This window comes from Anser brachyrhynchus (genome assembly GCF_964034855.1).
Source record: "Anser brachyrhynchus genome assembly, chromosome: 17".
Classification (NCBI taxonomy): domain Eukaryota; kingdom Metazoa; phylum Chordata; class Aves; order Anseriformes; family Anatidae; genus Anser; species Anser brachyrhynchus.
The window spans coordinates 6,495,123-6,521,621 of record NC_137710.1 but is presented as its reverse complement, the minus strand read 5'-3'; the positions used below and the strand labels follow the sequence as shown (position 1 = coordinate 6,521,621).

At 46.1% G+C, this 26,499-nt stretch overlaps 1 protein-coding gene across 3 annotated transcripts in view; it reads right to left on the bottom strand.

The window, feature by feature from the left end:
• The window catches only part of ULK1 (unc-51 like autophagy activating kinase 1), a 78,536-nt gene that overhangs the window by 30,650 nt on the left and 21,387 nt on the right, over window positions 1-26,499 (bottom strand). For all 3 annotated transcript variants that reach the window (XM_080558940.1, XM_080558942.1, XM_080558941.1), the window contains exons 6-11: window positions 25,996-26,169; window positions 24,449-24,522; window positions 21,309-21,410; window positions 13,382-13,440; window positions 9,398-9,480; window positions 5,239-5,289 (exon numbers count right to left, since the gene is read on the bottom strand). In XM_080558940.1, coding sequence (XP_080415066.1) covers window positions 5,239-5,289; window positions 9,398-9,480; window positions 13,382-13,440; window positions 21,309-21,410; window positions 24,449-24,522; window positions 25,996-26,169 — 543 coding nt within the window. The remainder of the gene's footprint in view (window positions 1-5,238; window positions 5,290-9,397; window positions 9,481-13,381; window positions 13,441-21,308; window positions 21,411-24,448; window positions 24,523-25,995; window positions 26,170-26,499) is intronic.

Sequence of the window (26,499 nt, the reverse complement as noted above, 5' to 3'; positions counted from 1 at the left end):
AGTGCCACACAAGCGTGCGCACGCACGGACGCCTCCCCGGCTTGTGTCAGAACACACGGGCAGCGCTCGCTCCACCACAGCTTTACAGCTTAGGTCCATAATGAAAAAAATCTTTGCAAAGCTTTGTTAGAGGCTACTTTATTTTCACCCCCTGCATCTACGCTGTACTGGGTTTGTCCCTGCAGTGGGCCTTGCAGCTAAAACACGCCGTCCCACATCCAGTATAGGAACAAGCACCGCGGCACCCTACAGACGGACTTTCTGGGAGGTCGGTCAAGGACTTGGCACGGAGAGCCACATCGCCCACAGCCGGCATCCTCTCGCAGCTCAGTGGGCTTCCCGCACAGCTGGTGCGCTCCCCACACTCAGGGAACACACACAGAGGGCTGAGAACTCGCCTGCAAGATGGAGAGCCCTGTCCTGCCTCTAACGCGCTCCTTCTGGATCCCAGATTGACTCCTGCAGAGGAATCCCTACTGCCTTCCCTATACAATTCCCAGAAACCAGGGGGGACATTTCCCCATTATCTCACCAGCTCCTACAGAACAATTCACCCCTGTGCAGACAGACCTCCCCATTACATAAAGGCTCTTTTAGGAAAAGGTAAGTGATTTTTGAACTGTATCCACATGGGCCTGCTGCAAAACTTGTGCCACGGTTCATTTTTCCTGGAACTAGTATTTTCATTAGAGTCATTTCAGGGCTCTCTCAAGGTCCCTTCCACACTATTTTGATTTTGTGTTTATTATTGATTTAAACCTGGCTGGAATTGAGACTTTTCTATTTCTGTCTATTTGCTTTGGCCAGCCTTCTGCTAATCTCTACAGGAAGACAAGCAGGCAGGCTTCTCCGCTACCAACTGAAACCCAGATTAAAATTCTATCTGCATGAAGCACAACCTTTAGATACAGCATCTTTAATCGTGTTCTTCCTTAAAACCCAAACTCCCCAAATCCACTCTGTAATACTGGGAGGCCCAATACAAAAGCTCCTGATGCTAACAATGAACTTTCAGTCCATGCAAGTAGAGCCCTGAGGTTTGGCTCTGACCAGCTATCTGACTCCCACACGCCTGTCGGTGCATTTTTCCCTGCCAGGCACCCAGGAGAGCTTGGAAGCCCGACACTCGCTTCCATCTCCTCCACACGCCCAGGCACTCCCAGTTCAAAATTAAAAAGGGTGCAAACACTTGGCTCATCGTGTTTTCAGCTCGAGTCTGAATGCGGGGAATATTAATGAGAATTGTAGGCCCCCACCCAAATCCAAAAATTGCTGGATTGTAATTGTAATGTAAATAAGTCTGTTCTCGTAATTGTCCTCTCCAACTCGTTCCAGCACCAAAACAGTCAGAGTGGATGTTGCATAACCAAAGTCAACTGGTTTCAAATGGGAGAGCTACGAGCTGCAGAGGGAAGCCTGCGCTCCAGCTGTGTGCATCTTGATCCTGGATCCTACACCTGCAAAAATCACTGCTGACAAATCATCCTACAAGGGGCTGGGCTGTCCTAAAAATAACTGAGCCTCAGGCTTTACAGAAGCTTTATTTGGAATCTGAGTTTTACACGCATTGGAGAGACGCATTTTTGTTATTATCTGGATTTAATCAAAACCAATCATCAAGAAGTTATTTGACTGCAGTCTCTGACAAGGCAGTAGTTTGAGTGCAAAAACAAAGGACTTGCCTGAAGACTAAGATTGTTTTTAGAGTAAAAAAAAAAAGTCTTACCATTAAAATTTTTTATCTGCACAAGTGATGGTGATTTTTTGCTAGTTTCTACCTGGGTATTTTATGTACACTAAGATTATAAAGATGGAAAAAACACAAGCCAGACATCTTCCAGACACTTGAACCATCCCAGCAGCATTACCTCGTGCACTTCTGAACCACAACTGCTCATGTTTAAACTCTCTTAAGTCAGAGCAAAGGAGGTACCAGCTTTGCATTCATTAAAGACAGGAGCAAAAGAACTCCAAAATACTCTGCACGGGTGCCAATTACAACGTGTTTACGGACTGAAGACTTGCACAAGTATCTAATTATGCCTCCTCCTGTGTTATTACTGTAACGCACTGCCCCATCCTACATGGCGATCAGAGGCCTGGCTAGAGACAGACGACATCCTGGCTAGACAGGGTATTTTAAAGACTTTATTAACACAATTTTACACATCTATAGTACATTAGTCACATGTACAAAACCCGTAATAAAATATAAATAAAGAAACAGAACGTAAAGTGCACGGTTTACTTAAAACCCAAGGCCTTGAACCCACTCTGCAGGCTAAAGCCTGTGGCAATCAGAGCTTTGTGGTCAGCACTGGATATCAGAAGATTTAGGTCCTTCTTTCACTAAAGGAGCGAGATGATTCAAGGGACAGGAGAATTACCATCCCTCGAGACCTCAGAGGAGAGGATGAATTTGTTAGAAGAGTCATATTTAAAGATTTTTGACAGAAATGTTGATTTTGATGAAGCATCTTGAAAAATATGAAAATTTATTGAAATGAGGTAGCTTTGGCAACTTCAAAGTTATCCACTTGGGAATACCGTGGAGCTCTTAAATAGCATTATGAAATCCAAAATTTCCTTGCACTAGAGGAAATCTGTACGATTTCAGGAGGTGGCAGACTAACACATATCCCAACAGAATGAATAGCTGATAGCTCTTACTTCATTTTTAATCGCTGTGTTTTGACCAGGTCTGGACCAGCCTTTGCAGCGCTCGGGAGCCCGGGTGATGTCCTCAGCTCCGTGTGCTGGTGGCAACTCTCCCGTTCTGCCCCTCTGCCTGAGGGCAGATCTGCCTGCAGGGGCAGAGGCCACCGGGCTCAGCTCAGACTCCAGACATCCTCAGATGGAAAGTGAGCAGCTCACGTTAAAACTGGTTTGGGACCTAAATGCATGCGGTTATCGGCATCCACAGCACAGGCATCCCCGAACTGTAAGCTCCGTTAGGCTGCACGCTGGGTCCCTGGGCAGAGCTGAAGTCTTGGTGCATTCACCATGCAACAGGTATTGTTCCAAACACAGATGCTTGTGCAGATTATGCAGACTCTAAGGGAAACTTGCACGCTCAAATCTGCATGACCTACTTGTGCTTCCCCTAAAGTCACCGGTAGCACGATTATCAGTTCCCAGGGAGAATGAAATCACCAGGGCAGGCCGTTCCTCCTCCCAGTTCTCCACTATGCAATCCAATTTGAGCACAACCATCATGATTCAAATGCAGCCATCTCGTCGTCTTCAATACTTCCCACACTTGTGATGCGGTGCCACACATTTATGTGAAGTACCACAATAAACTTCTGGACTTGTTTTAGTTCTGCACACACAGCCAGGGGGCTAGCCCCTGAGCAACTGTGACTGCATTTTGTCACCTAGACCTGTGCAGATACTAAGCCCCCTACGGTGTTAAGCAGTGCCCTGTACAGCTGAGTTTTTCTTACGAGACCACCACAACCCAGACGTTTGCTGACACACTGGTTCTTCTCTCACGTGTTCAGAAGTCAACAGGACCACTACTTCCACACGCAGCCTCTCATCCAGGCTCTTCACTGCACTTCCCGGAGGCCTCCATCCAGCAGCTGGTGCCTCCACAGCAGACTACAAGAACGATCTCCTCCCGTAGCAGGCTTCTACCAGCGCACAACATCTTGGAGACTTCCAGCAACGAAGAGGTATTGCTCCCCTCATCTTTTCAAAACCAGTAGTAGTCTCTCCTGCCTGGAGAGGACTCCAGGCTGGGAACATAGACCTGGAGGCGGGGGCCAGCAGGGCGGCAGAAAGGTCTGGAGTTGGGACAGTCCTCACCTGCCTGTATAGGGCCCCTCTTAACTGGGCCTTGACCACACGCCATTAACTGTGGTGCAGATGGGGGCAAAGGCTGAGCTAGAAACCCCTGCTCATAACGGTGCCTCTGGTTTCTGCACAGCAAGTGTGCTGAAGTCGGAAACTGAGGCCAAGCCAGCAGAATCCTTTCATGTTTGCAGGGGGTTTCCTGTTCCTCTGGCCAATGAAGCAACCAAGCAGCTGGAGGTAAGAGATGAGCTGGCTGGCATGCAGGACAGAGCCGTGGCAGCCCTTCCCCGCCCGCAGGGGGATCAGGCTCCGAAGGCCTTTTCTCACACAGCAGCGGTACAGCAGGTGCTGAGTGCCGAGCTGGCTTCGGAGCTGGCTTCCTAAACAGGCAGAGCCCTTTCTTGCCTGAAGAGGAGTCCCGCTTCACAGGACTCACGCCACATCTTGCAGCTTTGCAAGCTCCCCTAAACCAGAACCATCTTTTCTTGCCCGCAGGACGGTCACCTACATACACAGTTAGAAATCTGTATCAGAAACAACGGAGAAGTCCTGCTCTTCCCTCCAGTGGCATCCACTGCGACACATGTCCGAGAGTGGCTCCGTGTTCAGAAAGCACGTTTCCTCTGAAACCTCCAGCCCTTGCGTTGGGCACCCCAAATCAGAGCCAAGGTTTCCAGCAGTGACTATCACTTACTTAAGAGATTGAAGGCCCAAGAGGATCCTTCCAGAAGAAAACAGATGACCATATACGATTCCACTAAACCAAGTCTTTTGGCCAGCAGTGTTACATCCCATGCGCTGGCAGCAGTTCGGAATTGTTTTCCCACAAACAAAACTGAATCACAGTACTTGTGGTTGGAAATTTGCAAAGTTTTGATTCAGAAGAGGAAAAAGAATCCTCAATAGAAATCCGGCTTTGTTTTGGACAGTTCTCACAGAGCACCGGTAAATAACCTTTCTAAAACAAGATTTTGCAAGACTTTGGAGGTAAGCGTGGCAGGTTTCAGTTACCAAATGTTCTTCCCATTAGGTGGTTGTACCAAATGTACCACACCTGACAAGAATGTCACCTTTCTGCCCATTCACTATCTTGAATTGTCCTACTGACGTGGCTGAAAAAACATGATCTTGCTGCATAAGCCTGTTTACCTACAAGCATCCCCACTGGCCAAGCACTTCACAGAGAACAACTGAATGCATTTCAAAGCTACGTTTACCTCTCATTTAGGTTTCTAAATAGTCCCCAAATCCTCCCTTTGAAGATGTCGGCAACATTAAATACATTTTGATAGCAAAATCTGGACACGACACGGTAATGAACCCTGAATCTACACCTAAATAACCAAGAAAACAAAGCAGTCTTTTTGTTTCCTTTTGAACTAGCAGCACAGAAGACACGTCATGGTTCAAAAACTGTTGTAATAGAAATGCGACACTTACATTTCTTCATAGAGGCACTTGCATCCAAGAATGGGTGATGGAAAAACTCATCTGAAAAAATATCAAGAACAATGAGTCAGTGAAAGGAAATGACTGTAAGGAGTTTACAAAGCAGTTAAGCATAACAAGTTACAGTATTTTTACAGTGATTTTTCCACACAGTCCAGTCACTTAACCATGGAATCTGACTGTTGATGCAGATAACACTGGTCAAGAATGCAGATGCAACCGGATGTAGGACTTGCTCAAAAAAATAAGTTAGACAGTGATCCCTGAATCCAAATAACTATAAGGGAAAACAAAATAAAACAGTAGCTCCTACGCTACAGGCATCTCTGCAACATCAGTTGGGGGTGGAGAGGGAGATCAGGCTGGCCAGCTACACGAATGAAAAAATAAAAAGGGAGGAAAAAAAGTTTTGCCAAAAGCATGGCCAAAAGACATGAAGATTTGAACCTTTGGACTCACCACCAGTACAAATGGATTTTCCTTCCCCACAGGGTATTAAAGAACTTGGTAAGGTTTTGCTGCAAGCTACAACTTCGGGTTGCCAGGAGCATAAACCAAATTACTTGCAAATACTCCCGTCTTCCAACAGCTGTTGCAGTTGTTGGAATCAGTTACCAAGGGCCAGAAACTGACTGTCAGGAGCTGGCATGGCCATGTCACAAGCTTGTATCAGCAAGAAGGGGAATTCTAAAATGCAAAGAAGCATTAAAAGCCCTAATTCCTGACTGATCAGGACGACAAGATACCCTAATCGTAGGAACCCAGGGAAACTATATGTTTATACCGTGCTGCCACTAATTCCACAGAAGAGACAAACACTTCTACGAAGTGATCTTCCATGATCCACAGAGCCAAACCCATCCTGCACTTAAGGCAGAAATGCATTTTCTAAAAGGCCACCACAGAATTGAAAGCCCAGAACTCCCTTTTACACCAGCACAACTGCCACAGATTTGCTTATTAGGGGAGGATATTCTACTGGTCCAGGTCAAATGTTTCCATCCTGGCTTGCTAGAGACCCTCTACATATTCCCCTGTCCTCCTAAGCACCTCTCCTGACTCTGCCATCTCCAATCCAGTGAAGTTCTACACCGAGTCCTAGCAGAGCCCTCCCCTTCTCTACCACAATCAGCAAGCCGAAGCGACTCAGCCTTTCAGGAGCATTAGTCATGGATCAGCGCTGGCTATTTGGCTAACTGCGAGAGCAGCTCAACTTGTTTTCCCAGCATGGATTTCCTATTGCAACACCCAAGGTTTACGAACTTCTGAATTCTGTAAACAGCTCCTCTTCAGACAGTGAGCTTTCCAGAAAGTAGCAACTGGTTTTGACGTCTTTTTTAAAAAAAAGAAAACAACACAACTTAATCCTTCTTTCCCAAGCCGCTCCTTGCCACGGCCACGCCAGGGTCCTGCAGTCAGAGCACGCTGGTTTGGCACTCTGCACAGCAGAAGCGATGCCAGGTTCCTCTGGCAGGGAATGTTGGAATCTCACAGATAAAATCTGCTGTGGATGAAGAACATCCCTATTCGTGAGGAGCTGCTCAGCTGCTGGACTTTCCTGCTGCTTCTTGAGCCCACTCCTCTAGAGGTACCATCCCCTCAGCTACGCTGATTCAGCTGGTTATGTAGTAACATCTGAGGGGGTGGAAATGACTACTTCTTCCATGCTTCCCCCTCCAAATTGCTTGTTAGCTGTGCTTACAAAGCAAAATTTAACAACCCTGCTTGTGATCATCAACAGGAAACTTCAACTTGAAACCCTCCTTGTGCTCCTCTAGATAATCCTGGAATTGCAAAGGCCATCAGTTCCTGGTAGAAGAGCAGCTGAGACACACAACAAGCAAAAGGAACTTCAGTCTTGCATAATGAATGCTTTTGGGTGAACCAAGATGCGGGGGAGCTTTGTGCAGGACACCACGCACACCTCCAGACAGATTAAAGGGGCCGGCCTCAGGGACCAAGAAGGAAGAGCACATCCAGCTCCTCCGTGATCCGCCCTGACCCAGCAGTGCACGTGGATCTTCACCTTCAGAGCGCAGAAGGGTAAAGGGACAGCTAACAAAGGCACTGACCATCAGCCAAACATTTTTTATAAACAGCATACGTGGACAGAGTAGCCTCTGGTTAGTTTGCCAGTAGCAGGACACAGTACTGGTGTACCAGGAGCCACCTAAGAGAAATGGCTTGGGGATCTGCTTCAGATTGGATCTTGAGCTTCAGGACATTCACAGTCTGTGCACTGCTGGCCACTGGCAGCAGCTGAAAACATGATGGTAGGTGGGCACAGAGATGTGCTCCCATTTAAACACTGCTACTGTTTTGGCAAGAGGCATCATCTGGCAGCGTCCTGAGCTGACACTAAGGAAAGGAATAAAGGAACATTCAGCAGGTGTATTTCAGGGTCTGAGCCCCCAGGAACATAAAGGAGCTGAAGACCTAGCAGCATAAGACAGTAGGGGAAGGAAAACAGTTGTGTCACAAGCAGGGATGAAGCTCATACTTCAACAGAAGTAAACAGGAGAAAGGAAGGAGAGGTGGATGAGAAAGATGCCAGACAGCCATTGAGATCTGCCTTCTATGAGGCACAAGGTCCATCTCAAACGCAGGCTCCTCTAGGAACCTGCAAGCCTTCCCTGAGAAACAATTCTATCTCACAAGGACATGCCAATCTGCAGAGAAAAGGATCCCTTATGTGATTAACAGGCAGCAATCTCTATCCAGCAAGATGTGCTGTAACCGTTGTCTTGAGTGAAATCAAAGCATATTATCTCAAATTTCCAAGTGTTAGAGAGACAATGACTCATGCAGTTTACTCCCAAGAGGTACAAAACCAGCTTGTAGGGTGGCTAAAAAGGTTTACCAGACTCCATTTCTGACAGAGGGGAAACAGAAGCCGCACATGTATTTTTCTTTTGAAATGTACAGCAGCATGACAGAAGCAGCAGAGATGCACAACCCAGAGAGAAGGTCTGCACAGACTGCTGAGAGATACTTATATTCGGTCTGTTCGTAGCTTCAACAACTCCCTTTTGAAAAGGCTTGTGTTCTCACTTCCGCACTGCAGCAAGCAGTAGTCCTTCACATTCAGCACTGGATAATTATGATCAGCCTCGGTTAATCCATGTACTTGCTGTACCCAGATGACAGCGTCCCCAGAAAGGCTTTCCCAATAACTCTAATCCAAAAGAATAACAGAGGCTGCAAAACAATTTATCTTCATCAACTAGCGTGTGATGCCCTGCAGGAAACAATCCACCTGGGCTGATAAGCAACAAAAATTAACAGAAAACTAACCCCCAGAAGGCAAATACCAAACCCTTTTATCCAAGTCTGACTAAAAAGTAATATCCTGAAAGCACAAACAAGCACACTTTATTCTCGAGGAAAAACACAATGGATGTGCAAAAAGCAGCTAATTGTTGGCTGGTGTTGTGATGGTGCACAACTGATACTCAACACAGATCTGTGCGCTTTGAGGCCCCAGCAGCAAGGAAACCACTTAAACAGGCTTGCCCAGTGCCAAACCTAATTCAAACATGGAGGCTGGAGCAGCAAACTTACCCATTCACCAGCAACACAAGCTAATGGAAGCAAAGCTTGTGTTTGTTCTTCTCTGAACAGCACTGCTGTTCTTCTCTGCATTCAGAGACTAACACACCATCAGGACCAACTTCCTTGGTGAGGAAGACACAAGGAAGACAATGTTCTTGTCCCAAGAAACGTCTAGACTGTCTCTTTCTCTGAACTGCCTAGCACCTAATGATTGTTCTCAGCCCAAAAGGAATTAAGACACTGAAAAAAAAATTTAAAAAGGAAGTCTCCATGCCAGTCAAGTCAGGAGACAGGTCGATAGTGAGAGTCAGAGAGTGTATACATTAAATGGATACAGCCTGCAGCTTGGGGAAGAAACTGTGACAGTAAGAACTGGGATGCACAAGATGCACGTTTCCCCTGATAGCATGCTTAACAACACAAGTTCAGAGACTACAAAAGCAGAAGCTGGGAGAGGGAATGCAAGGAAGAAGCCAGGTACTACCAGTCTGGATGCTTTTCCTAGCACCGGCCAAAACCACGGAGGTCTGTGCAGTGCAATAGGTCAAAGGAAGGCAGAGACAAGCAGCACAGCTAGAACTGGAAGGAGGTCTCTTACCGAAGTCCATGCGGTCCTTGTGATTGCGCTGCAGAAGGCCCAGCAGCAGCTGCCTCAGGTGGCTTGATGTCTCCCTTGGGATGCTAGGATCAAAAACAAAAGCATGTAAGAGACCCTCCATCTACTGAAGCTACTTCTGCATATTCACGAAGGCGAACTGCAAGTGCAAACTCACTTTCTGCCTGCTTGGCTAGGAACACCATAGGAACTCCCTGGAGAGAGGCTGGACAGGAACCTCTCTGCATCTGTTTGGCTTTTACTCCCCATTGTCACTGCTAAGGCCACAGTGAATCGAGCTTTAGTGGCCTCTCCCACGAGCACCCGCAGATCCTTCCCTTCCACTGCACTTCCAACCCTCTGGTTCTCAGCTCAGTCTAGTCAATATGCAATATTTTGCACATGCTGAATAAAATACCTTCTACTTGCTCTAACAGGAATAAGGAGGTCGTTAAAATGAAGCAGTTACTGAGGGGAAGCTCCCAATTAGGACATTCGTGGTGAAATGTATCACCAGTTACTGCCATTTTATTAAGGCATTTCTTTGTAAATGCTGCTTATGTAAGACTGGCAAGTGACCTCTGTCTATTTGCTTCTCGATATAGATCATTTATTAATCAAAGGCCAGTAAGATCTGAGCATCTGGCACTCAAGCAAGCTCAAATTAGTGCAGCTATTTCCCTACTTTCCAGTTTAGCTAGGAAGAAAATTCTCTTTTCAATGGCCACTGCAGCACAGAAGAGCCAGCAAATCGTTGCTCTCTCCAACCCCACAAGCAGATTGGGGAGAGGCCAGGTCAGCTCTTTATAACTCTGATATACTGCAAAAAGCAGGGAATAAATGAACGGATTAAGGAAGGGAAAGTAGAGTTCAGCTCTTGCGTAAGTGGATTCAGTTCTGCTGCCTTTCCTCTGCAACCAGCAGCACAGTTAGGGGCTGTATTTGCAGCATCCTGTCTGCAGCCAGAGCAGAGCTCTCCAAATTCAGCGGAGGTGGCTCCAACTCCTTTCAGCGTTAACTCTGTTTATCGTGGCTGTGCCCGGCATGGCCCCACGGTCTGCCAAGCTTTCCCCTCTCCCCACACAAGGGTCAGCCGAGGTGAAGGCATGTGTGCTCAGCCCAGTAATTCCAACTGCGCTGAGCCCGAGCCGACTCGGTCGCGCAGCACGTGGCTCGCTCGAGCAGTGCTCCGCTCTGCTGGGCTGGCATCGCTCACCACCCTGAAGCCAAGGCCGACCGCACGGGGTGACACAACTGCTCCTGCACCACTTCCACCATGTCGCAGACAGGGTGAAAAAGAAGCTGGGTCAGAAGTGTGAGTGTGGGGGGAAAGAAGAGCTAGCTGGCTCTGCCAGAATCTCGTTTGGTTTGGAGTGAAACCAGAGATGTTGGGCAAGGTGTGTATTTATATATATTCTGTGAAGTCCTAGGCCTCGCTTGTGCAGGAATTTGAGCCCAGTGATTCCTAGAACAGAGGATCATGCCAAGCATCCGTCATGCTTGTTTGTGCTGGAGGAGCTGCTTTTCCATCCCTGACACTCTAATGCTTGTGTGGGTCTTCCCCGGCTGACAGAGGGGGCACCGGGGCTCTGGAAGGGACGCAGTTAAACCAAGCCTCAGTTTGAGCCAAGAGAAAACAACAGCTTGTCAAAAAAAAGGCGTGCCTCAGAAGCACAACACGTAATGGAATAACCCCGCATACCACAGCTAACAGTCTCCTGAAAAATACATTAGAGCAGGAGTCCTGCAGTCCTCCGGTGTTATCGTCATAACTTATTTATCCATGACACAAACTGCTCATCCAAAATGAGTCTGTTTCCCAGCAATGACTTGAGCTTTTGTATGACTTTAAAGCCAAGAAACAGGCAGGTCAAGTAGTAGACCTCAGATGTCAGAACAGACCGAGGACAGTGCAGATTAACAGCCTGTTTGTCTCCTCATACCTCTCACCTCTAAACCATCAAGCTTCGAAACCTACAGTATTGTTTTCCAAGGCCATCTTTTTAAACAGCAGCAACAAAGCTGCCTCCTTCCTCCCGTGATCTACTATATACTTTGCCATGCAAATCAGGCAACGAATGTTAGTTATTTAGATCGGCGCTATTAAAATTGTGAGGCCTTTGGGCTTGGTCCTACCGACACGGGCTCCCCGCCTCCGAATGGCATTTCACCTGTCAGTGATAGCATCGGCTTGGGAGGCAGAGGCTGCTGCTGAGGGTTTAATCAGCTTCTCTTCCCCACCCCACTCCCAGGCCAAAACACACCGCTTTCCGTGGGGATGCTGGGGAGGTGGGTGCCAGCATGCCTAGCCCCGAGGAGAATGAAACCAAACCCTGGCACTGCTGCAGTCTGAGAATGAGATCTCTCGAGTGGTTTCGTGTTTCATCCTGCGCTGGCAGGGCTGATGGAGGCAGTTTGTTCGTGTTTACTCAGGAAATAGCACAGATTGCGGCTCACATTGAAGAGACACACGGACAAACTTGGGAAAGCATTAACAAAAGGCCACTTTGGATCCAACTTCTATGGTGGAAAAAAAAAATGGGCTTGGATTTAAACTTTGGTGATATTTGGGAGTTAAAAAGCAGAGATGAGTGAACATTGTAAACGCAGTGGCTATAGCGAGCTCCTAATGAAGAAAGAGGACTAATCCCTACACGAACAGACATGCTCTCCTCTTATAGCTGAGTTTCATTCCTCCCCTTGGCTGTCTCCTACTGCATACACGAGCCAAAGCAGCAGCAGGGCAGCACGATCAGCGCAAGGGAACTTATTAATTGTAGGGATTTATTTCTCTCTTTGTAAGAGGCACTACCTCGAAGGTGAGCAGCCATGTTTAAGGCTGTGTAGGGGAAACAGAAGGGCTGCTTTCTGTTCACACAGACTATTCGGCTCCAGCTATGTAGGAGTGGTTTTGTTCCGAATTGTTTTGTTTGGGTGTTTTACTCTATCACACCCTCTGGTTCAATCCAGAAGAGTATGCAGGTACACCAAATTTAATTCTGATTGAAGTTTTCCCCTTCACCCCAAAAATCAAAAAATGAGGTATTCAAAGGGAAATTAAATGCATAGCACAAGTCATTGGTAAGAGGTCTGGCTGCTTTGTAGTTCTTTCTTTTCTCTCTTAAAGCTGTCTGAACTAACAAGGAAAAATCCAAATCAACTCAATGAACTTCCAACATATGTGGCTGCATTAGCAGCTCTGCCAAAAGGAAGCTAACTTTCTGGTTAAAAATGCCTTCCAGAATTTGGATGTGTAATCTGGAACTTCAGCACTTTCTCTATACCAGGCTGAGGTTTCAAAAGCAAGCATGAGGTTTGGCTTTAAGAGCTCACAGTTCAAAAGTGAAGACCACAGCAACAAAACCAAAATATACTGACGAATCACAGCACCGCGTAGCAGCTAGTTACTTCACCAGGTAACATATACCCCTGGGATGAGGGCAGTTATCTTTCTTCCGTGCCCCACTGAGACTGCAGCAGTGTCCATTTCCACAGCGGTTACAGTATCTCCTCCTGTTAGCAGGATGGACACAAGCAGTTGCTATTCTGACACATGAAAACATGGGAATGTGATCTCCAGGCAGGTATGACAGATTGCAGGAGAAGCCGAAGTTTGGCTGCTTGCATGAGTCAAGAATTGCCATGATTTCTTCTTCTTAATAGTGGTACCCAGCCTCAGAGAAGCCATACACAGGAAAGGACTACAACCTGGCTCCTGAAATCATGAACCACCTTGATTTTTATTTTTTTTTTTTTTGCAATAGAGGAGAGCAGTAGTATCTACAGAAAGCAAGAACACCATCTCTGGAAATCTGCTGCTCTCTGACTTTCTCTGAGCCCCATCACTGCTGGTTTAAGCAACGGGGCAAGGCAGGTAGCCAAATATTTTATAGGCATCTCCCCATGTGACAAGCCAGAAGCACGTGGGGATACGTGTAAAGAGAGTAAACAAGTGCATACAAATATGAACACTGGGAGAATGCTTACTTCGGCATCAGCATCTTGTTTTTCTCATAGAAGAGACGAAGATCCTGTGGGCTGCTGGCCTGTAGGGGAAAAATAAAAACAGTGCATGAAGCAGTTGATAGTAGAGGAAGGGGATTAGCATTTCTATTTCACAGTTACTCTGCAGAGCAGAGAGGCACTTTTCAATCACTGAACCAACAGAGACAATGAGAACCTGCAGTTTGCTTTAGTCTAAAAAGCCAGCCCTGTGACAGAGTGAAAATACCTTATTTCAGCCTCCTGCCTTTTTATCGCTGACCTGGTTCTGCCCTGCTCTCCCTTTCTGAGCCCTGAGCTTCATTCAGTGGGCTCTGATGCTCAGGTCCGAGCTGGCCTAATAGCCTCACCCAAGAGGTGAAATAATTGCAGACGTGAGGAGTCCCAAATGATGAATGGCAGCTCCTGCTGAGAGCATGGATTACTGCTGCAGGGTATTTAGAAAAGGGCAGGGAGCCTGTTGATGGGCAAGGAATCTATGAAGAAACCAGGAACATGGGGAAACAGCAACTGATTTAGTTTTCTACTTTAATTCTAGGAAGCCAGAAGGTCTCAAGCCACAGCTCCTATTTCTGTAGTAACATACATAACTGGTAGAGACGTTGACAAGATCCCAAATTGTGAGAGATAGGATTAAAAAAAAAAAGGCTCAGCACAACTACAGCTTTACAGCTGAGGTTAAAAATAAGTACAGAAGCACAGACGAGTCTGCTAACATCACCTCTCCATTTGTTTTTATACAATCAACAAATGCATGCCAGTCAATTAACCCTAGTGTCTAAAGCTTTTCTGCTTAGGCAATATCTCTTTATTAAAGAGAGAGTAGGCTGGGTAGCATGACACAGACAAGGTAAATATAAACAGGGAAGGAAGATCAGAAAGATTCGTGTGCACCCAATTACTGCTGCAGCAGAATGCTTAGGAAAGTGTGAACCAGGAGGCAACAGGCAGCTCTCCTGGTGTTGCAGACAGAAAACCCTCAAGCCTTCCACCTACTTCCATTTCTAAATTAGAAGCATTTAAGGTCGATTAAGATGCTTAAAATGGCAAATCAGACAAGCCAATCTGCAGATGGCCATCACAATACCACCAACACAGCACGGCCGGAAAAGCAGCCACATAAGATGCTGTTTCAACATCACCTACTCCCTCTGACTAAAGATGAACATGAAGTTAAGAACAGCTGAGAAAGCTCAGTACCAAACTCAAAGAAACCACAAGGTAGCTGCTAGTATCAATAAGACTGGCATAATACCGATCAGGACAGCACTTCTTACATGGTGTTAGCAACCCAAGCCTTGCAGCATTGCTAGCGGTAAGACCACAATGGGCACTGCTGTTTACACGCACCCTCCCACCCACCCAGATCCTTGCACAAACAGCTACTGGATTCCTAACAGAAGGAAATAAAGGTTTCCTAGTTCTCTCTGCAATAACCTACCCTCTGCTGTTCGCAGACACAGCAGGGACCCAAACAGGAGACGCAAAAACACCGTTTTCAGAAGCCATTAAATGAACATTGTTCAGCAAAGCACGTTGTTATGTAGTTGCCAATCTGCATCAGCTTTCCAATCACCGCCGCTCGATTTGATTTGGTTCAGTAAAATTCTATTTTACACCTCTCCCCTTGCAGATTTTGCCCTGTAATTAGATTCTTAATATTTGGCAAACTTTAACGAGGCAAGCGTACACACTGCACCAAATGGCTTGGCCACGACACCGTGCGTAACGAAAAATATGCCTGACAGACACAGCGTACACGGAGGAACAGAACTCCGCTGCAGGGAAGCTAAGTGTCTGCTCACATCAGAGAGATACAAGCCTTGGCTGTTTTCTCTGTTCATTTCCTGTCGCAACAACTCAATTGTTTCACAAATACAATGAGGCTCTGATCTATTTCAAACAGTGTTTTGTCAGAAATTTTCCTGGCAATAAAGATGAAGTATATTAAAAGCAGTACATATGCAAAGCCCAGTTCATTAGAAAGGGTTTCTAAGCACTAGCTTGGGTGGAAACAAAATCCTCAATTAAATTCCCCTCCTCTTTGTACAAATTAAAAGAGAGACCCGTTTAGGGATGTTGTTTCTCCCCATTCTACTTTCTCAGTACAATTCGCACTTGTTCTGCGAGGATCATGCCCAGGCCCATCAGGCCTCTCTACACCCAGACTACGCTTTCTCACTGGGGCTTGTCCCCAGCAGCCCACAAAGCAAGCCGGTGTCTGACATGGGTGGCTGTCTGCTGGGGAGCACAGTCATTTTAACGAGCACCCTGCACAGACGACTGTGGATCGCCTTCACTTTGGTAAAACCAAGTGCATCTTCACGTAACTTCGAGCATTAAGCGAGTCACGCAGCTCTGCTCCTAGCAGCAGGCTCCCAGGAACGAGCCCACTGGTGGCAGCCACTTCACAGACCACTGCTACCTCCAGCCACTTCGCCCAGTTCTTCCTGCAATCGTGTAGTGCTTCTCTGAGAATCCTACAATAGCATAGTGCCTCTCTGAACACTGAGATGCTTGTAAGACACTAAAAACACCATTTGAATTCCTTCCTCTGGGATTGAAGGCCTTAATATGAGATCTACCTTCCCGGTAGATACACACCCTGTCCAGGAAAAACATCAGAAAAAAAGCAAGCAAACATTTTAGGCGCCTACCAACTGCACCGTTCAAGGTACGCAGAGCCAGCTGCTACCTGTAGGGCAGCACCCATCTGCCAGAAGCCAGGATACAGAACGGACAGTTCAGTTTTAGTTTTCCCTACCAATAGGAGACGCACCAGCAGGCCAACTCATACCCTTGCTCCCCCTCTCATGTTACTATGGAGCAGCTGCGTTAGCGTAACTGGGTCTGTTTTTGTCTGCCCTTTCTATATATAAGACAATCAGACAAATCCAATCCTGCCCCTCTGTTACTTTGTCCTGAGCAGCAGTGGAAACATGTTTAGCCAGCAAAGGCATTCAGCACAGCCCTGCCAAATCCCACCCGGTGCTGGCTGCCTGCGAGGGAATTGCACCCAAAAAAGCAATGGTGTTTCCAAAAGCGCTCAGCACTGGATTTGTTGCGCTTGGGGAAAAGCTGGAGCTGCACAGGGCTCAGTCGGAGGGGGCCAGAGACATTCACACCCCCGTTGAGCAGCACTGTCTGGTCAACAACTCACAGCACATGTCATGGTATCTGCCCTCCTCTCTGAAGCCTTTCCTTCAGATTCCTGGGGATTTGAGGGTGCAAAGATGCAATTCAGACACGTTAAAAAGAAGTCAGTAATAATGCCCCCAGCTCAACAGTTCTGAGGAAGAGCTTGAAAACCTGCCGCAAACACCTCTTCCTCATGCAGAGCTACATTTGGTGTTTTAAGACTCCCAGAGCTAAGTGGCAAGCATCCAGAGGAACCTGAAAGGACAAGTAGCAGAAAAAAAATCTCTTTTCTTTAGCTGTCCACGGAGGTTTTTCTCTCAGTTCCCAAGAGAACAGGATCTGGTCCGCAGACACGAGGCAAAAAGCTGATGGCTCTTACTACAACAAGAAGTTGATCGCTCTGTCAAATCTTAGCACAGCAGTCCAGCACCACTTTTAAGCTCAGCAAGGAATACCTGTCCCCTTGGACACAGAGAGCTGCTCCCAGAGGAGCAGCTTTGGGAACGTACGAGCAGCCTGCCTAACAAATAAACCCCGAGTTCCAATTCTGGGTATAAAATCCTCCTCCTCCAGTTTTCCTCAAAGCCCATTTTACAACACTGCAGTTTTTTTTTTTGTTGTTTTAAGTGACACTTAATCTTAGTACTTGCACCAGAGGACTTAATTCAGAAATAAAGCAGTAGACTTGGTACACCAGGCTTAGAGATTAATTGTTCATCTACCAGCTAGCTGGGATGAGAACATATACGTGCAGGTTAACTGGTTCAGAGCTGCCAGACCAGCAACTTGTGTTACATCTCCTGCTCCTCCCTGCTCCCTGACAATAAAGCAGCGAGGAGATGCTTACAAAGGCTCCAACAGGAGACAACCAGGTTTCATGTTCCCTGTCAGGACTGCACGTCTGAATGGACTCGGTGCCACTGCCAGATACAGCTCTGACACGGGTACGTGTGTGTCCGTGCATCTCCTTACCAAGAGCTGCCCAGTTTTCAAAAGGGTCACACAACGGAACCCACCAGGATCACCAGTGCTTTTCTTCCACCTCCCCCAAAAAGACTTGAGTCATTTAACTAATCATATTTCAAACATCATCTACAAGGACAAGATAGCTTTTGGAAATTATTTTTGACCTTGTGTGTTTTTTTTCTCCCCTGCCTGTCTCCAGTTTTGCTTCTAGTTGTCACCTGCCTACACAGCCTCCACCTCCCCGTGGTGGGCACTGGGTCCCGATCTTTTTGTCCCAGCTAAGCAGAAGAGAAGACTGCTACACTCGAGGCATTTCTCCGTGCTGGTCAGCAAGACCTGGAAACACTGTTCCAGTCCTGTCCTCAGTGACGGCAACGAAGAGTTGCAAGAGCAGACCACTTATTAGGCAAGGCAAATTAACAATTCCCCATTAATACAGCGCTCAGCAAATCTGTTTATAGGGATTATGAATCCTGTTAATCTCATCCCTATGGCAGCCTCACCGTTTTGTTTATGGGCATGTTTAATACAAAAAGCTCCTTACGACAGCTTCACCAGCCATCCTACCAACTGTTCACATCTGAGCATAGCAGTTTCTTTCTTGTCTGCAGGCAAGGAGGCAAGAAAGGGACAAGAACGGCTCTGGGAAGTTGCCTTGGGTGACCCAGCTATGGTTAAAATTAACTTTGAGACAGCTAGAAAACACACTCACACATATACATGCACTCACATATCTCTGTCTAGATTTACAGGCACTTTCTGGATTGACAGCTGCCTCAGCCTTTCCACACGTGTTTGATCTTTTCTCCACCTAACCCAGCCCCCTGAAGCCTATTTATTTTTAGGCAACTAATTCCTCCTTGCTACAGATAACACCGGAGTCCTTTTGGTTTGCATCTCCCTGAAGTTGCCTAATTGGCTCACGCAGCGAGCAGCCAGAGAGCCCAAAGGCAGCACGTTTCACACCGTGCTCCAGATCCCCATGGGAATCTCAGCTAGACAGAGGTCAGGTGCTGCCTGGGAGGGAACACACCGTGAGGATTTAGCCTGAAGAGGTTCACATAAGAAATCCAGCTCCTGGCTGCCCACACCTGGCTGTGCTGCTGGCACTACGCAGAACAAGCCTGTTCTCTCTCCATCCGTTTCTAGACGTCCCCTCCAAAAGCACGGTGTCCCCAGCACCTCTGGCCAGAGGTCCATCACCTCTGTCCGCTACTCTCCTCTCGTCAGCCCTGTAAACAATAGCTCCTCGCCTGCTCAGTGACTGTCAGCAAATTCTTACAACACGGTCATGCCAACAACAAAATAAAGCTTGTTAACCTTTAACTAGCTTTCCAACATCTGCCCTAGACAGGCTTCGTTCACCTGAAACTTACAGCTGGGAGAAGGCAGCTTGTGACACACACGCAGTCAAAACAAATAGATGGAGCACAGAGAACCATCTGGGCTGAGCTTTTCTTTCTCCCTGATCAAACAAATCCACAGCTGCTACTGCAGTAACAAATGGGGCTGGGCATTTTGTTTCAAAATACAAACCCCAAAAGAAGAAGGGGAGGTGGGGGTGGCGGGGAATATAGAGAAACAAATGACTCCTAGACCAACAGATGCCAGATGTATATGGGAAAGAAAGAAGTTCTCCATTCAGGCAAGCACAAAGCAAGGATCAGAACCTGCTGGGCAGGGGCTGAAGTGCCCCTTCATCGCCCACTGCAAGGCAGGGGACTGCCATGGCTCAATCAAAGGGACACAAGCATCATAGGACTGCCTCACCTCTGCGCGAGCCTGAGGACACAGATATAGGCAGGAAGCCGATGTTATTCTGACCATCCTCCTGCCCAAAACCTCGTCTGGTGAGCTGAATAAAGCTGCCTGGTATCCAATTTTATTTCCTGTGAGAAGTATTGGCTATAGAAGCAAATGTTTTTGAAGAACATTTCTGCAACATGCTTCAATGACCAGAAAGAAAAGCCACCTAACTCTTTTCAAAGAAATCAGATGCCCGAAGGTTGTGTGAGATATTAAGTGGAAAAACTTCAGTGAAAAACCCCTGTGAATGTCACCATGTTAGTGATAACTACGTCATTTAAATGAATTCAATATCAAGGGGCCTTCAGAGACTAAAAGGGACCAAGTTACAAGACCAAATCAGTGCAAAGCTCTCCTATGCATGCAGTCAAAGCCTGCTTTCTCCACACCCACATTTTTTCTTACTGCACAAATATTTTCTTTTATCCTAACAGTCATTTTCTCCTCTCAAACAAAGATACCAACACTAATAACAAGTGCACGCAGCCAGCAAGTGGGAGCCATTCAGGAGTTTCCATGTACTTTTGTAGGGGTGTTTATAAAAAAGAAACAGGCAAAGGAAATGAAGTCTTGCGCTAAATACAGAGCAAGCTGGTGGGTAGGATATAAGGCACTGGAATGGAAGATTCTCATAGCAACAGGGAAAAAATTACCCCGAAGGAAAAAAAAAGTTCTTCACTCTGAGACAAGACCAAAACATACCATTACTTTACTTCTGTATTTGCCCACTGTTTCTTGCAACAGATCCAGAATTCATTTTATCCTTCCTGATGATTTAACTGCATAAATATTCAAGGTCTCATATGAAATTGTAAAGAGCTATAGAACTAAGCTCAGAAAATCCTGCAGATTTTTTTTTTTTTTAAAGGGAGACAGGATGGAGAGAAGTCAGAACACGAGAAAATAGGGCCATAGTTCACAATTGCCCTAAATGATCTAAACCTGCAGAGCTGGCATGAACTGGAACTCACATCAGCATAGAAATTTGTGTTTTTTTTTTTTTTTCCCCATGGATTAGACAGAGATGAGCTCTAAAGAGCTCGAATATTAAAGCAGCAAAGAATTATCAGCAACTTGAGTATCTCTGCTCCGCTGCAAGTCAGAAAGGAAAAAAAACTGACAAGTACAGTACTTTAAAATAGTGGTTGTAAGGGGGAGTCTGCAAATCTCATTCAGCATGGAAGAAAAAAGTAACAGGCAGCGTACTCTGTGGCACGCTAATGATTGGGAACAAGAAAAATGCACCGAGTTTAGATTAATTCCAGCTATACTTAAGATTAGAAGTATGTGAAGTAATCCTGAAGCAACCTGCAAAAGGTTGCAATGAGTTCTCCATTATTTCGAAGTTTAAAATCAGAGAATGCCTTTCACAAAATATATGCTCTAGCTCAGTCAGGAGTTATGGCATAAATTACAGGGTGGAGTTTTACTGGACTGTGTTATATTTAGAGGGGTTTGGACTTGATGAACATAAACATTTCAGGCTGGAAGGGATTGCTGTGAGATGACAGATAAGATCCTGTTGATAAGATCCTACTTAGCTGCTCTAAAAACAAAGTCAATTTAGCTGCAATACACCACTTACCACCAAATCACCCCTAACATTGACTTGCAATTAGTCTTCCTTCTTGTCATGCGGACCCATCAGAATTAAAGTCACGAATTATACAGTGAGCATAGTTGTAAATATGAAATGTTCTTCTGGCTCCCCTACTTTTATTCAGGAAAATTGTCACGGATCAGCTAAAGCAGTAGTATTTCCAGGCACACACTTTTTTTTAATAAATGACCTTCTCTAAGGATCCGTAACCCAGAGGAGGGGCGAGCCATCTTCTAGTACCACTTCCAGCATCAAAACATATGAAGCACCACATTGTCAATGTGCTGGACAGCCAGACCTGTATAAGGCTGGGTCTGTGGAAGTTTTTTAAATCCATTTACTGTAAAGTAGATGTCATCTATACTACTACTAATTTAGAAACATGAAATCGAAGCTACTCACCTGAAAAGGAGCCTTTCCGGTCAGACACTGATAGATGATGGTTCCTATACTCCACAGGTCAGCTTTGGCATCGTAGTGTTGAGACATGATGACTTCGGGTGCCTTTTTGAGGAGAGAACAGAAGTTTCAGAAGGTTGTTTTACAAAAGATGCAGGCCGTTTTTGGCAGCTGCAGGAAAGAAACAAGTCACTGATATGCTTTAAATACCCCTGAGCTGGATTTCCCAATAACTATAGAAGATTTGCTCCCAACAAGACTAACTACCTTGACAAGGCCGATTCCCTCGTTAAGCAGGGGAAGCAGAGACTTTTGCTCAGGCAGACAGAAGAATACCCTATGCTGTTAAGCCTACTTTAGGCAAACACAGTACTTTCCCTTCTCAGGCATACCATGTTCTGCTGAATCAGCCTGCACTGAGAGAAGTCTCCTCGAAAATCACAGAGGTCTTCTAAAGCAAGGAACAGATAAGTGATCAAGAAAAGCAAAGGCACAAACTGCACAGGTAAGCTCCAGCCTCTGCCCTGATCAGCATCACTCGTGGATTTCCTTCATTTAGCCCAAGATGACAGCATACTAAGTATGCTCCAGAGCCTGCTGCCAAAGCCAGTTTGGGTTCAAAGGCAGATCTGCACATTGCAGTCCAACAGCTTGAGCCCTGCTGTGCCTCAGCCTCCAGTTTCCAATCTCGCACCATACCCTCTGCTGCTCCCTCCCGTGCTTGCTCCAGAGGCTGGAGGCAGCGCGAGCCCGCAAGGCCCTGCGGTTCAGCCCGCAGCCTGCCTGGGGAGCGGCGTTGGAAGAGGGGCAGGAGGGCAGGCTTGCTAATCCCACGCATTTGTAACAACAGATTTCATCGCAGTGCTGCCAGCATGGAACGGGATCAATTTTCTAGCTGTTAGGAGCAAAGGCTGCATGTAACAGAAAAAAATGGCAGCGGAGAAGTCAGGGACAGACAAAGCTGCTGTCGCCAAACGAAGCAGGAATGACACCAAACAAAGCCAAAGAAAGCTAGAGGATGAGAACTACGGAAGGTTTCAAGTCTCATGTGACATGGATTGTATCAGGACTGAGCCACAAAGCTCACTGTGGTGTTGGTAACATGCCTTTCTTTGTAAGAGAGCAACATGAAAACAGCAGCAATGGGCTATGAGCTAAAACAGGGAATAAGGGCTTGCCTTCTGTACATGTTCCCAGTGCTAATGTACAAGATCCGTAATAGCAACAGAGACAGACTTCAAAGCATCCCCTGAAGACCAGTTTCTCCCTCCCTGCACAAATTTCCCTCAAACCTATCAGTAAACAAAGAACAATGTGAAACACTGAGATTCCCTGTGATGTCCAGAGTCGTTTAAATTAAAAAGATAAAACAGCAAAAGGTCATCAGTAGCTTCTTTCAGCCAAAAACAAAGAAAACACACATCAAGCTGGGTGTTTTGATTTACTTTCATAAGAGACTCTGAAAGAAAAAGTACCACTAAAAACAGACAATTCAGGAAACTCTCATAGGAGGGAAAAAAATGACATCTTCACATATAGCATAGTTCAAATAAACATCAGGCTTCAAAAAAGGGAAAGAGAGGAAGTCTGTTATTACTTGAGTTTGTACTGTGGAACATGCTACCCCTGTGCAGCATAGCACAGTCCAGCTTAACTCTTTGACCTAAAGGTACAGACAAAACTCAAAGGGATTACAACATATTTACAATCAAGGAAAATCAGGAAAGCTGGAGAGGGACTCTTTGTCAGGGAAATGTAGTGATAGGACAAGGAATAATGGTTTTAAACTAAAAAGGGGTAGGTTTAGAACAGATATTTGGAAGAAGTTCTTCGCTGTGATGGTGGTGAGGCACTAGAACAAGTTGCCCCAAGAAGCTGTGGATGCCCCATCCCTACCATTGCTCAAGGCCAGGCTGGATGGGGCTTTGAGCAACCTGGGCTGGTGGGAGATGTCCCTGCCCATGGCAAGGGGTTGGAATTAGATTATCTTTAAGGCCCCTTCCAATCCAGACCATTCTATGATTCCGATTCCAAGTGCCTGCTGCCCTCAGGGCACTTGTAAAAACTTCAACCTAAACTGATCCACATAAACTTTTTTTTTTTTACTTTGAGCTCAGACACCCACCCCAGGAACTATTACACGGCTGGTTTTGACATTTTTATTTCTGTCCTGGCTTCGTCATTTTTAATTTCATTGGCTTGCTGAGACACTGAGATCCTGACTGCTTCCATGAGAACAAACAAGAGACTACATCCTCACATCCTGGTCACAGACGAGGAAGTTCAAAGGAAGTGAAAGGGATCAGTTTGTTTTTTAAAACACATCTGTTTCTCAGGCTAAGAAGTCATCCTTGAAGTAGCTGGTTTGCTGAAAGAATCAGCATGCAGAGGGTGGAGAGAACAGGGAGTGGCAGTGCACAGAACAAGAAGCAAGTGGTCTTTACATTTACACCCATTTCCCGAGTACAAAAAATGCTTAGCAGCAGTAAGTTAGCAAGAAGGCTATCTATGCCTGAATAGTCCGTAGACCTGAAAGGATTTTGCAAGAGCAAACAGCTAAAAATAGTTGGAGAGTTTACAAAACTGCTGTTTAACAAGGACCTTGCTCCTGATATTCTGGCCTTAGCAAAAACAACTGAAAGGCTCGAGGTGACCGTGGGCTTGTGGAACCACTGTCTCAAACAGTCTGGCCAAAGCAGTGATTTACTGAGGTTCTTCAACAAGGAAACAACACTGCCAATATAGTCAGACGTGGGGAATACTATCCTGGCCCTCACTCTGTTGCTTCGCTGGCAGCAGAGAAAATACATTTCATTTCCCTGCGCCTTCAGTGGTAAAAGCTCTGGTCCTCTCTGGGAGTACTGTTTCTGGGAGCAGAGAGCAATCAATACTCTGTTTTGTTCAGTTTTATATATCAACAGCTCACCTGAAAGTTAGATGACAACACATGCACCTGTTGCCTGACATTACCCGCAGCTCGAACTCCGAAGTAATAGCTGTGTAATAGCTGTCTTCTAACACGTCAATAAAATTTCACTTTTTTGGGGGACGACTAATGAAACGCAAAGCCTTGCCTCTGGGGGTGGGAGGCGAGCAAAGAAGCAAGAACGATACACAAAAACTTGTAAGCAAAACACACTTACCATGTACATTGGTGAACCACATAAAGTCGCTGCCATCATATTATTCTGCAGGTATCGGGCAAATCCAAAGTCAGCTACAAAGAGAAAGAGAGGGGTGGGCCAAGATCAGACATGAGCTCTAGAGAGCCTGCACCTTCCTAAGTTCCCCCGAGCCCTCACAGCAGGTCATGTACCCCACACGAATCACAAGACTTTGACAGCTCTCTCCCTGAGCAGTAACATCCTTGTGCTCATTACTGACACATAACAGAGACACTAGAAAAAGGGAAACCAAACTGCACACAGTATTTAGAAGAACGAACTCCGATTCATTTTTAGAGATCAACAGACACTTCTTTCTGTATCCGTTTGCTTGCATTCCAAAATGTCAGCTGCTGGAATCTTCTTGACTTCTGGGAGACTGTGCCAGTTCTACCAGCCAATTCATCTGCTGCCATCCCAACTTTTAATTTGGGGAACTAACAGTTCCCCTCCACTGAAAAGGGTGCAGTGCAGCAGGCATCCAAGGGAAACCACTGCTTGCTACCACCCACATTTGTAGGAAAGCCCTAACGAAAAACAGTCTTGCTCTATTCCTTCAGAAGTTTCAGCAGTGCTAACTCCAGGACGAAGGGAGAAAGCTGAGCCATTAGTTCACCTGGTAGCTGGAAAAGCCAAGGGCTAGGAATACAAATATGAGTTACATCTGCAGGTTACTCAGCATCTGATCATATGATACTTGGGGGTTCTTTCAAGGTTAGTAGATATTTCGAGCAAGGAGCTTATTTGACACAGCTGTTTATACTGTCATCTGTCACTAATTGGTATAGCTAGCTGTTCCCTGGACCATGTATTTCTCAGGGAGGTGGGAAGGAGGGGTTGCAGGGCACATCACACCGAAGAGCAGCAGTGCCCAGGAGGTGGTGTGCTGTGCCCACAGCCCTCCCGCCTGCATCTGTGACTCCCAAATAGCTTACTTCCACCTTCCAGACAATTCTACGCTTCACAAAAAAGTGAATTTCTGAAAGATGCAGCTGCGAAGCCTACCTCTAATTCAGACTGTCGAAACATCTGCTTTGTGATGTGCCTGACTTCCTTTATGCTCTGAAACCAGCCAGGAGAAGAGCTACTTTTAGGCATTAGGACACCACTTAGTGTTTACCCTCGGTTCTACTAAAAGCCTAATAGAAAAGCCACTGCAGCAGCTCCTTTCTTGGTAAGCCTGGAGATTACAAGCCAATCAGGGCAGGTCAGTATTTGTTTTTACAAAGGGAGGCACCATTCAGCTTGGAAATAGAGCAAGGCCTGACCAATTTATTTTATATTAGTCCGTGTCTTGACAGAGCAGAAAGCTCTTGTTCCTGCTGCTTTGGAGGCGCACTGAAGTTAGCTGAACTCGGTTATGTCTAACAGAGGAATTAAGTGAGGAAGTGGGAAAACATTAGGGCGTATTAAAAAGCGGAGATTTTTTCTTCTAGACAGTTCCCAAAAGAAATTGAGGCTTGCCACTTATCTGTTACCAAAGTCTCCTGAGAGCTGTTAAGGTGACACTTGTAACAGGGTCTTACCAATCTTTATGCGTATGTTGTTGGGATTTGATTTCCTGCCTCCAGCGTAGGAAAGGAGGATATTCTGTGGTTTCAGATCCCGATGGATGATGCCTTTGCTGTGCAGCATTTTCATGGCACCTGCTATCTGCTGAAGAAAGAGCCTGATGGTGTCTTCACTAAGTGTCCGCATAGCTAGGGAGGAGGAAAAAATAACCACAGATGAAAGAATTACAATGCCAGTTCTCTGAAGAGCCCAGGGGGTAGTTTCTCCACAGCAATTAGCAACAATTTGGCTTTTTTTTTTTTTTTTTAACTTCCATGTATGGCTTTTTTTCTCCACGCACTATTTCTGACTGCTTAGTGCAGGCGCTAAGAGAGAGCTTTTGCATTCCCAGCTTATACTGTGGCCAGGGCTGTTTTCAGCCTTGAGAGTCTAATAGACACGGTGAACTCAGGTCAGTGGCAAGTGCCGAATTTGGGTTATCAGCTGTGTCCAAAAGTGACATTTGATGAGGTTTAGGA